Source organism: Diorhabda sublineata, chromosome 2, assembly GCF_026230105.1.
Source record: "Diorhabda sublineata isolate icDioSubl1.1 chromosome 2, icDioSubl1.1, whole genome shotgun sequence".
Lineage (NCBI taxonomy): Eukaryota > Metazoa > Arthropoda > Insecta > Coleoptera > Chrysomelidae > Diorhabda > Diorhabda sublineata.
The window spans coordinates 5,605,692-5,619,296 of NC_079475.1; the positions used below are offsets into that span (position 1 = coordinate 5,605,692).

Consider the following 13,605-nt stretch of genomic DNA (forward strand, 5'->3'; position numbering starts at 1 on the left):
AACTACCAGGTATTTCTTCTAAAGAATTGTTTTGTTTATTTTATTACAAACTTATAAATAACTGAATATATCGGTGTTGCCACGTCTTAAAATATTATAGTATATCAGCTAATTTCGGAAACAATATGGTTTCCTTTATTTATTTTTAGTTTATAAGACTTGTAATCTTGTATGAGAATGAATTTTATTATTTTGTTTTTGTTTATCATCTCATTAAAGATCTATTATGCTTTATTCTTAGAATTTGATGATGAATTTGCACAATATTTAACATCTCTTTGTATGTAAAAACGAAAAAACGAGATTCTTTTCCAAAATAAGAGCATTTAAATTGAATGACTAGGAGTATATTTATAATAAATAATTACAAAATCTCTAAATATAATTAATTGTGTATGTCGAGGGTTTCAAATATTCTAAAGACCACATGCTTTTGTTACTAAGTGAACTATGTACTTAAAACAGAAATACCAAAATAAAAATACTTGACTGTTGCCAAAAAGTGTTTACCAAATTTTTATTATATACTGAAAAATGTTAACAAAGACAATCAATAAGAAAAATAATCCGAATGAAATTTTTGTTTAGGATACCTACAGTATTTACGAGAGGTATAGAAAAATTTTGACCAGAATAGTAGATTATTTTGACCAGAATAGTAGATTTAGGAAAGACTTTATTGTTATTATCACTTGATGGTTTGTAATATATGTGTAAAAAAAAAGTTGTATCAGCTGGAATATTGAAAGTGCAAAGGTGTGCTAAATATGCTACTGTGTTAACATACAATTCAAAATTGAATAATTTTCGATATTTTATACTACATTTCGATTCAATTTTGTATCACATACATAAATTTTAAATAAAAAACAATTGAAGTTGACCTTCTAAAATGTTATTTTTATCCACTATTTTTATGCAAAATACATATGATTCATTAATTTAATGATATCTGTGTTTACAAAGAAAAAAACCACGTGATTAATAGCCTTACCCTGTTTATCTTCCTATTGGTAACTTTATTTTCCGCTGACGAACTCATTTTTCAAAAATCCAAAAAACTATTTTCAAAACACACAAAAGCTCTCGTAACACCGCACGCGGTGACGTCACCCACTACAAGATGGTCCCTTAAGAAGGGTTACTAAGGACACAAAAAAATAACGAATCGCGAACAAGTCCACCCATGATAATATCCGCGATACTGTTGAAAACGATGGAAAATTAAATCGTTGTTACTGTGTTCGGTCGCTACTCGCCTTGAAGTTGTAAATATAAATTCATTAGATATGTGACGTCACATCGGGAACGAGTGTGTGCTCCGACAAGTCGATCAAAAATCATCGTGGACTTTATTGCTATTATACAGAGGCGCTGCACAAATAAGGTATTAACATACAAAATTAATACCGCGCATAAATATATATATATATATATATATATATATATATATATATATATATGTATATATATATATATATATATATATATATATAATCAATTTCAACTATATTATTTAAATTGACTTATTAACATATCTTCATAATAGTTATGAATTGGAATTAGAACAGGACCGTACTTGTAGTAATCTTAAATTTATTAATATAATATTGCTTCCTTTTTTTCAATTCCATTGCTAAATAGCTGCTTCTAAAATGCATTTTCATCTCTTTATAAAATATACTAAAAATTGAAATCTGTAATAATAAAAAGCTATAATACTGTATCTGTCCGGCTTAGATTCATAATACAATCATGTTAGTTTAGCATTTTCAAAATTGTAGAAATGTTTGGGAGTGAGGACCACTCTAAATTCGAATTGGGAACTGATATTGCTCAGCAGACCAACGAACGGATCCGTTATCTGATTAGATTAGGCTAGATGAGATTATCATGCATCCTGCACAAAGTGCTTATGAGCTCAGAGGGGTTCTAGTCGGTGAATGTCCGAAGCCACCCAATAAATGCCAGGAAAGCCGTCGGGTGTCCACGAGGATCTCCCCTCTAACAAAAAAATAAAAGTATCTAAGGTTAGCTTAAGTTAGGATTACTTCAGCTTCGGTTAGGTTAGGCTTACGTGAATTTAGGTTGGGTTTATTTTAGCTTCGATTAGGTTAGGTTCACTTTAGCTTAGGTTAGGTTAGATTTACTTTAGATTAGATTATCGAAATTAATGATAACTTGGGACAAAGATATTTTTCTATTAAGTGCCACATATTTTTTTGATAAACTATAAAGATAAAGCGATTCTGCGATTTTGAAAACGCTAAATTTATGTTTTTATTATTCTAAGCCGGACAGAAAATAAGGAACTAATTCAAAATAAAATGTCAAAATCGCAATATAGGCTAGAAATCTTAATAGAGCTCCTAAATATAGGGACAGCTGACAGCCAAGTGTATCTAAATTCACCATAGAGGAAATATCAGTTAGCAGCGAATCTGCTTCTTCTATTTTTTATTATTTACGACAATCGCAAGTTAAGAACATTTGTATTAGAAGGAAAAAACTTTTCATGGTTTTCTTGTCAATATTTTTTCCAATAATAACTTTTCTCGAAAATCAAATAATATTTAATTATTTTTTATTTTGCAATACTTTTAGTGATTTCTTTTTATTCAAGTGATTTTATAAAAATTTGAATTAATTTTCTTCAAAGTACTGCCCTGGCTAGCAGTGCTTAACACAAAGGTTTCCATCTAGTTCACAGTGACCTTTTCAAATTCCTTTATTGGTATAAAAATTGTTTCGTCATATTTTTTGTTTCACACCTTTTATATAATTCAGGCATTAACAAAATCGTGTGTTTTATTGTATTGTTTTCTTAAATAACCAACCGGCGCCACTGCACTTATTCATCTTGATTAATACGTACTTGGATAAACGTGATACATATAATTTGATTGTGTGTTCTTATCAAACACTTTGATATTTATTCTGATGGATTCTAACAATGAAATCAGTTTTATTAAATATAAAATTATTATGAAACATAAACGCATATTGAAACTATAATTTTAACGAACAAGTCTAATACTTTGATGTTAAGATTTTTATTAGCTTAGAATGCCGACTAAATAGAATGAATTATTTAAAATTAGTTAGAGCTGAATATAAAAAAAATTATAATAAATAACATCTCATTTTATTTCATCATTATAATATTGTCAAACCTTCTACTTTGTTATAAAACTGTTCTCGCAAATGTTTCAAGGTTAAATTAGTTTTTGTTTAAATCCGTAGATGACTCTGCCGGTATTAATATAAACCAATTTAGCGATTGGCACAAAAGTTAATCATTATTTGAATTTTTTTATTTATAATATTAATTTATTTTATTTTTGAATGCCTTCTAATAAATTTAGTGCTTTGGACGAGTTCATAAAGGCAATTTATTTATTACAATATCATCATAAATATTTGGAATAGTCCACATGATGGCTGGTTGCTACAAACAATGCTAAAATAAAATTTGTGCTTTGACATTTTATGAAACAAATTTTGTAACCAATCTTTTATTTCTTATTATATGAAACAAAACAAATAACTTCCTTTCCATCTAGTGATTTATGTATACATTATGAGTTAAAATAATCAAATTGAAGGGAATCGTAAATATAGTTCATCATTTTCAAATAAGATGGCAGCACCATTAGCAATCTTATACAAAATAGATTAGATAGTTTATTAGATTTTCAAAATATTCTATTGACAATACGTAATTAAAAAATTACAATTTACATATGGAAATATGTTATTAATAGTCTTTAGTTATTTTAAAAGAGTCGTGAGGGACAGAGGAGAAAAACATTGATGTATTGTGTGTAGCCTATACTGACACACATATTAGGTGCGATGGTGGGTAGATGACTAAAAAGTGAATGCATTTCCATTTATAATTAATTCGCCTCTATTTTATTATTCATTGTAATGGGTTAATACACAGAGTATATTTTTTAAAAAGTTATATTGGATGTTTATAAAAATTCTCAATTCAAAATTATCTTATCGATAAAGAAACTGATCGTAGGTTTTGGTGAGGCTAAATACTTATCGAACTACCCTCGTATTATGGAAAATCTTTGAATTAATGTGTTATCGCGATTTTCCGACCAAAATGAAGAGATATGTATTATTGAAATGAACAGTAGAATTTTTGTGTGTTTAGAAAAAAATGTATTGAATATTATTTAGTTAATAACAAATGACGAGAAAACTATGGTTAAGTGGCAGCCTAAAGATAATGAATATGAATAATCGAAAGACTAAGATGAAGATAACTAACCGAAAGAAAAATATGCATAAGATAAATCTAGAAGAATCAAAAAGATAGTTGATATGTCAAAAGTTATAAATACTTTGACATGGCATGATTTAGACAGTTTCTAGAAAAAAAAAAGAAAATACCAAAATAAATAAAAATTGGAATATATATAAAAATAACCATATCTATATTGATTTCTTTTTTTTATCAGAAACATGGACACATCTACATAGAAATAAAAAATCAACATACAAAAATGATATTTTGAAAAAATCAAAAATAAAGAATAAATACTTCTTTTGTCCTTTGGTAGCCAACTGATAATTAATTTTTAAATGATTAGATATAGATACATTTTTTTGCATAGAAAAATCCAAATATCTCAAAAACTAATAATTTTAGATATAGGAAGCGCACGATAAAAAAAGTATCTTGGTTGTACTTTTCGATACTTACATAAAATACAGGGATTTATTCGAAAAAACCGAGAAAATAATGTATTAGTATTTTGATTCACCTTGTATCAGATTCAATGATTAATAACAAAATTAATGATTTTCAGAATTTTCGCATTATTCGAATGCTTTGGCCGCAACAGATCTCCTGTTCTTCTTGAATTTTTCTTACCTTGTACAGGGTATTTAACTTGTTACGATTTTTATATGGAAAATTGGTCACAACTTTTAAAGTACCCCGTAGAACACATCAATCTGAACCGTATATTATTGTAATGGGGGGTCAAGCTGATTTCAAATATACAATAAAATAAAGGATATTTCATTAAAAAAAATGGACTGGAACACCTTGTAAGATTGAAGATTATTTTGAAATGTGAAAAATAATGATGGCTACAATTTTTCATCTTCTCTCAAACGAGAATCACCCTGTATAAGGAATGAGGAAAGAAGAAAGAATGAAGAAGTAAATTTGAATTTAAAATCAAATCAAAACAAAATCATAGAAAGTCAACTGATAGGCGAGCGGCAAATCCCCAAAAGACTCTTAAAAACACATAAAGATATTTTGTTCCTTATTATTTCTTCTCTTCTTATTAATTTCTTGTTATTGTATTCATATATCTTATCATATTATTCCTTCTTCCCATTCGGATCACGTAACCAAAATATTGTTAGGAACGTCCGTCCGCCCTAGAACCGGTCCTGCCTAAATGTATTGAAATTCTGAAATTCGGCGAAGGCGCCTATGACTTACCTTTTATAAACCGAGGAATCCGTTTGAAGTTTGTTTTTTTTTGTATTCGATTTCATAGCAAGCCGCTCATTTACATTGTTTCTTTTGAATAATTTGTAGGAAGGTCCATTCATTTATTTGATATGTTTCTGTATGTTTTAGAAGTTTGGAGAATTCTATGTGTGGTATATAAATAAGTTTATGTAGCGCAGTTAAGTTCAGTTTATAAAAAATAGTCGTAGTTAACAAGTAATCAAAGAATTTGAATAAATTATTAGTTAGTCAAGTGATAGTGATAAGAGTGAATTATTATGACTTAGTTAAGTGTAGTGTATAAAATATTAATAAATTAAGAACGTGAGAAACGGTGTTTATTAATTAACCCCTCCAATAGAGAAAGTCAGCGAAAAATAAATATTTCATTATGAAAATTTGATAGCATTTTCTTCAACTATTTTGTTAAGTAGTAAAGGCTGTCCGTAATGCCCAAAGCACTTTCCGGTCGAGTGGGAAATTTTGGAAAAATTTTTTCTTGGCCTTTATAGGTGATAATGATGGAAAAATTTCAAAGAAAAAAAATATGGAAGAAGCATTTGCGTGCCCTGTAAATACATATTGTTATACTCAGAAAAGGCACAAAAATGATATATTCCAATTTCAAAGACATCGGAGGGTTGTAACCTATATCGCACAATTAAGCACCGGAGTTTTTACTATGAAAAAAATGTTCTTATTTTTATTTGACAAGTTCAAATACATAAAAAAACTTCAATTATCCCGCGATTCTAGTGAGCTTATTATTTTTGTCTTTCTCTAACTAGACGTCTCGAAAAACGCGCGCAACATCCCACACGAAACTTGAAAAATCGACATCTTTTTTTTTTCTAATAAATATTAAGGGATGAAATTTTCTGAAAAACTTCCTCAAACTATATATTTCCAGATTGTATATGTAATGATGGATAATTAAAAACATAAACAATGAAAAGTTTCCAAAATTTGCCACTCGGTCGGAAAATTCTTTGGACATTTCGGACATTACTACTTTACAAAATAGTTGAAGAACATACTATTGAATTTTAATAGAGATATATTGATTTTTCGCTGACCGGGCGCAAGTTGTTCTTCGAGAACTTTTCTAAAAATTCGATTTTGACAAATTTGATTAAAAACAAACTTAATATTCGGATTTAGCGACCTCGAAAACATATGGATCGATTATTATTAGCCATTAGTACGAATCTGGTCACTATTATATATTTTTGGGGGTAGTTGTCCCTCGCCTATAAGATGTTTTGGCCACGTGAATCCGAATGGGAGAAGAAGGGTTAATACGATAAGATATATGAATACAGTAACAAGCAATGAATACGAAGAGGAAGTTAAAAGTAGAAATGAAGATAAGAAAGAAAAAACAAGGATTAAAACAAAATAGAAGGAAAACAGCTCTGGAGAAAGCAGTCTACGTATACACTTAACTCAACACCTGAATACTCAGTTGCATTAAGATTAAGATAATAAAAGATATATATGAACTTAGAAGGTATAATAATAATAAAAAGATTCATTACTAAAATATATCATCATTTGTAAAAGGGAAAACGGCACACCAAGAAAATCAATATTAAAAACAATCTATAAATAGCAAATATCTGCAGCGATTATTCATGAAAAAAATTCTTCGAGTTCCAATAATATATAGCTCTTATTATAAATCAAATATCTTAAACTGATTAAATAAACGTATATGTATAATATTTTTCTCGTTCTAAACCTAAATATCGGAAGGTAAATTTTAAAAACGCTTCTAATATTAAAAAAAAAGCATATATCAAACAATAAAAAAACAAATATACTTACTAAATTATCAGATTCCCTCCTAGATTCACCACCGTATTTTTCTGGATCGTCTTCATCGTCTCTGCTTTCGGCCTGCCCCATATCCCCAACTAGGGCTCATCAATGAGCCCTCGGGGTTGCGGTTAGCAACCTCCGACGCCTCGACGCCGAACGTTTTCGATCTCGGCAGCAGACAGACGCCACTAAACTAAACGGGATACGCAAGGGCTGGAAAATTTTCCGATGTAAATTGTATACGGCGTTGCCGAGTCTAAAAATTACGATAAAACTGAGTATACGAGATGTGATCAGAAAATACGACTCTTGTTCGAAATTTAAATACAGGGTGCGGCAGCATAACTTCCTTTTTTAAAAAGTTCGCCATTTAGTCGGTAGATGTCGTAACGGAGTGCTAGTGGTCTCGTTCGAGAGGGGGGACTATAAAGTTTTGTCCCGGCACAGTTCAGTCGCCATCATGCGTTGGAACAGTGAGGAGCGTGCGTTTGCCGTTGAGGTTTACTTTTCGAGTGGATGTTCTGTGATCGCAACCCAGCGCGCCTTTCGGAATCGCTTTAATTTAGCCCCCTTGGCCCCTGTCCCGGACCGGAAATCAATTGTTACGTGGGTCACTACGTTCAGATAAACTGCAAGTGTGACAAGACGAAGAACTGGAGTCCCTCGGCCCATTAGATCACCGGAGAACATTGAGTTAGTTAGAACTTCAGTGTTGCGATCACCACGGCGTTCTGCGCGCAAACATGCGTCTGCCCTTGGACTTTCCGATCGTTCTGTGAGGAGAATACTTCATGATGATCTTCATTTTCATCCATACAAGATGGCAATTGTGCAGGAACTTTCTGAACGTGACTTCAATTCTCGGAGGAACGCGTGTGAGGTTTTTCTGGAAGTCGTTCCTGAGGACGCTATTGTTTTTTTTAGTGATGAAGCCCATTTTCATTTGTGTGGATCCGTAAACAAACAAAACATGCGCTACTGGGCTGATACCAATCCTCGACAATTGCATCAACGGCCTTTGCATTCACCTAAAGTCACAGTGTGGTGTGCAATTTACTCACGTGGAATTATTGGTCCCTGGTTCTTTGAGGAAAATGAAGTCACAGTGACAGTGAATTCGCACCGGTATGTAAACATGTTACAGGAATTTTTTTTCCCACGGCTAGATGAGTTGGACTTAGGGGACACTTGGTTCCAACAAGACGGAGCAACGGCACACACTTCAAGAACATCGATGGCTGTTTTGAGGGAACACTTCCCAGAGCGCCTTATCTCAATTAGGGGCGATTTGGAGTGGCCAGCCCGCTCTCCCGATTTGACCCCTTGTGATTATTTCCTATGGGGTTTTTTGAAATCCCGTGTGTATGTGAACCGTCCCAGGACCCTACAAGATTTGAAGACGAACATCCAGGAAGAAATTGCCAACATAACGCCTGCTATGCTGGCAAGAGTCATGACAAACGCCAGAAATCGGTTTACTCAGTGTATGGAGAATGGGGGACGTCACCTAACTGATTTGATCTTCAAAACTCAGTAAAACAAAACTTTATGTATGTGCCTGTATTATAAAAAACGAATAAAAATTTTCTGATTCATACAATAAGTTTTATTAACTTTTGAAAAAAGGAAGTTATGCTGCCGCACCCTGTACTTCTATACAATTACGAGGGTTGTCTGTAGTAACAAATAAAAATTCCTATTTTTTCCTCAAAATAGGCGTTAACATCATCGACTGAAGAAAATATCTCCCCTATAAGTGAAACTTTGAGGTTAGGAAATAGGAAAAAATCATTGGGGGTCAGATCTTGTGAATATTATGTCTACCAATTCAAAGTGCAATAACCGAAGTGTTGCGATGGAAAAGTAATTTATTTTTCTTCAAATCCGGTCGCTTTTCTGCAATTTATTTTGTTACCTTTTTGAAGATTAAAAGCCGATTAAGACTATCCAATGATTGTCCATTCACTTTTCCGGTCGCTGAAACGGTATTCATCTCTTTCAAAGCAGGTTCGTTATCTGCAATCCGTTGTATCGATTGTTCTTTTCGTTCCAGGAGTGTAATGGAAGATTCAGGTTATGAATCGACGCAAAATACGAATTATTTTACTTAAACCGCGTTACTGAGGCCTGGAAATGGATTGATCGCAGCTTATTTTTTATTTGAAAAAGTCGCTTGCCTATTTATGGACCCCGAGAAAACTTTCAGTTCCTCAGACGGGTTAACCCTTCAGCAGGCGCGCTGGTGTACAAAGTACACCATGTTCGTCTTTTTGAATGGTTTGTCCTTATGGTTTAAGGGATAACGTTCTAAGGGGGTTCTATTTTTAGCTTCAACCTTTCTAAAACAGGTATAATTGGCTGGCCCTTCTAATGCTTTCAGTTATAAACTTTCTTCCAAATAGTAGGAATCTTTTTTATGTATTTTACCAATTTTTGAAAAAATAAAAGTAAATCGTAGCCAATCAGAAATAGACAATATGTATTATGTATATTAGCTATATAGAATTTTTATTTTCTATTTCAGGTCTTATATTGTACGTTTAGATGATTTGACTAAACAAAATATTGGTTTGAAAATAAATGTAATTTTATAACGAAAACTAGTTCTTATTTATTTCCCCTTTATTTATAAGTACATTTGTTAACATTTGATACCTTGTTATGAGATACAATATATGAAATTGTCATTGAAAAATAAATTACAGCTATTACAAAAAGAATAATCAACGTCGAAAGGGACGGTGTACTTTGTGCAACACGCGCCTGCTGGTGTTCCAAATGAAGGCGCTCCTGCTGAAGGGTTAAAGAAGTTGGAGAATATATGGGTCCCGGTGGGAGATTATATTGGAGAAGAAATCTTAACTCCAAAATTTTCGTTTTTCCTTTTCAAGTACAGTCGACTCTCGTTAATTCGAAACTCGATGGACTCTCAAAATGTATTACGAATGATCGAATTTTTGTATTATCAAATGGTTGGAAATAGGTGTGAGAAAATAAATAAAACTTCGAATTATTGAAGTGTTGATCAATTATTCTTTATTAACTGCTATTCTATAACAATGTCAAAAGCTTAGACGTACATTCGTATACATACAGATATTCATAATGTGAATTAATTAATCTTTCGAAAGAAAAAAGTGCCTGAAATGTTTTTTCTTCACTTTCGTTTTGTAGTCAGAAACTTTGTAAGGTATCGAATGAGATTCTTGCTTCATTAACTGACACCTCTGCCAAAGGTTCTGATCTATCGTCCTCATCTTCATCGTTACCTTTTTTCATTCGTATCTGTCGCAGATAAAATTTCGCCATCGGTTAGTGAATCTGAAACAGCAACATCTTTATCCACTTGAACAAAGTCACAAAAACTCACACCGCTGAAGTCAACTAATGGTTCTATTGCTGATTCTTCATCATCCACAAGTATTGGAAGATCTTCTTTTGAGAAACCGGATTTTTTAAAGCAGTTGAGAATCGTTAGGGGTGTTACAGCTCTCCATGCCTTGTCAATCAACCGTGATATTTGCAGTTAGCTGCTTGTCGAAAGATTCTAAAACGGGCTTAATAATTCGTTTGCGATAAAAGGTTGATCCCTTGGTCCAATGGTTACAATTTGAAAGTTGTATTTGGAGGAAAGAAGTAGAGTTCCACGTTGGTCAATGTAGGAGGACTGTTGTGGACAGAGCAATAGTCTAAAAATAGTAAAATTTTCCGCTTTTGTGGTTTCGTTTCATGTCCCAATTAACTGTTAAAAGCCAATTGTTAAAAAGTTCTGTCTTCATCCAAGCTTTTTGTTAGCACCATCATCAGTAGAAAACGATTTCATTCCTGTGAAACATCGCGGTTTTATTGCTTCACTAAGGGTTTAAATTTTTCCGACCCGCACATATTTACTGCAAGTAAAACTGTCAACCTCTCTTTATTATGTTTTTCCCCATGACATTTTCCATCTTTCAAAGTAAACGTCTTGTCCAGTAAACATTAGGCCGGTTTCATCAGTATTAAAAATGTCTCGGCCATCATAGTTTTCAATCATGGTCTTCAATTCACCCACAAACTTTTTTAAACACAACTAAATTTCTCGTTTTGAAATTTGTAAGCCATCCTTAACTTACCGAAATGTTTTTGATGCTTAGAGTAGACGCGAACTCTTTTGCTTTTTCCTTCAACAAGTTTCCGCTAATAGACACTTTTGTCTTCTACACTGCCTTAGCAAAATGACCAGGTTTTCTTCCAGGTGAGGAAATTCACCTTTAGTAGTTCTTTTCCGACCTCCAGCAGTTTGATCAGCATTAATTTTCTCCTTGTGCTTTATCATGGTTGAGAGAGAGTATTCAGAGGAATCTTAAATTCTTTTGCAACATCAATTTTCTTCTCATCTTCCTCTACTTTTTCGATTAACTTTTTCTTTTCAGTAATCGTCAAAAATTTATCATTTCTAGAACTCATAACTATGAAAAATATAACTAAGAGTAACAGTAACTGAATGATAACTAAACAAACCCATTCGTGAGAAGTTTGTGTCAAATAGCCAAACCATAACAAAAACAAAGGCTCCTGTACGTTGATACAAGTTTGAACTTGTCGCAAAATGTACTTACAATCTTTTCGCCTCTTTCTCTCAACTCTGTCGAGTGTTGGACGCCTATGAGTTCAAATTAACGCGTCGTTTTGTTATATAGCAATGATTTTTTCATTCGATTTACCAAGTGCATAAAAGAAGTTTGAATTATCGCAGGTTTGAATTAACGAGAGTCGACTGTATTTATTAAACCACCCTTGTATACATGCATAATTGTTAATTTATCATAATATTAGCAGTTATTGAATTAAATATATCGATTATTTGTATCATAGTTTGTTTTCATGTCATCTCCCAATATCAAGTGTCAATTATGTTATTAGACGTGTGCTCTTGTCGGAATTAATTTATATTAAGTTTGCATAATTTTCATTTTTGCATTGGCAACAATGCTTTTGTAGTTCTGATTTCTCAAATTAAGTTTAGACGTCATAAAAAACACCAAAAAGTTTACTTAAACTATATTCAATAGTTGAAGACTATTATTTTTCTATCCCACCTCGTATAAAAAGTGAAATCAATGTGGAAAAAATGAGGTTAGATAGTTTGAGAAGGCTTTCGCAATCTATTCATTTTTTCGATCACTTCAATTACTAGATAATCCACCTCATTGGCCAGACTTTACAACACGTGACTTTTCTCTATTTCCAGATATAAAAACTACATTGAAATTAATAAGAATCAAATCGTTGAAAACTGTGGAAGATTGAAGTAGTTTGTAACACTTTTAGAGCTACTTAAAACAAAGGAAAATCACATATATCGTTATAGAAAGAAAAAATTACCATATAAGTTATTTAGTACTAAGTTAGCTCTATTCGATCAATGATACTTGTGGTAAAGTTTTTGACCTCCAAAATTCATTCTTCAAATTTCACTATAATTCCCTTTAACAAATATCTCTTTCATATTAACAAATGAAGGTCGATATGGTCAAAAATTTCAGTTACTTGTTCACTTTATACAGGGCTTTTAGTACACAACTTTTTCAAAAAAAAAAGGGATTTTAAGGACAAAACATGAAAAAAGGGACTTTTATGGACCTATCAGAGAAGAGAATAACAGAAATCTAACATTGTTTTTATTTGTTGTATATCGCGCAAATTATAGGATGTGTTTCCTCGATTTAGTTTTAACTATTATAAGACGAATTTACTTACCAAAATTTGTTCTCTAGAAGTAGTACGTTAGCATGGAAACACTGATCGTGTCTTAATGAAATTGAATGCAAGTATATATAATTAAAGATTTACAATTATATAATTAGATAAGAATTAATCCATTTCATATATGTTTAGTCAACGGGATTTTATTTTATTAAATACCATAACGACTATTATACTATGATTTTTCAAACACATTTCATATAAACGCATAAACTTTTATTCTTAATCTATGAGATGCACTCCAGTCACCGCTATATTTTTTTTCATATTCAAACTTTAAAATTACATTCATATTTTCATTTCCATTCCACCTTAGTATGAATGTCATTTTCTATACATATAACTCACCCCTTTCAAGTAGATTACCCTATTGTATGATTGTATATTGTGTTGCCTAACTCCAATTCAAAACTCTTAAATGGATAATTGGTATGGGAAAAAACGACCCTACGTTACGGTGCCAATGATATTAATTTTCTCTTTCGTTCGAGACATTTTATCTATATTGCGCATGCTTGAGAATGATCCATGGAACAAAAAGCATTTCAGAA

The 13,605-nt window shown here is 31.9% G+C and overlaps 1 protein-coding gene across 2 annotated transcripts in view; it reads right to left on the minus strand.

The window, feature by feature from the left end:
* Window positions 1–13,079, minus strand: part of LOC130453038 (monocarboxylate transporter 3-like) — a 43,369-nt gene extending 30,290 nt beyond the window's left edge. The window contains exons 1-2 of one of the 2 annotated variants that reach the window (XM_056792624.1): window positions 13,049–13,079; window positions 7,316–7,565 (exon numbers count right to left, since the gene is read on the minus strand). In XM_056792624.1, the coding sequence (XP_056648602.1) occupies window positions 7,316–7,396 (81 nt within the window). In that variant the 5' untranslated portion in view covers window positions 7,397–7,565; window positions 13,049–13,079. Of the gene's footprint in view, window positions 1–994; window positions 1,346–7,315; window positions 7,566–13,048 lie in introns of those variants that run through there. The other variant, XM_056792626.1, reaches the window with a different exon arrangement.
* Window positions 13,080–13,605: the final 526 nt, after the last annotated feature.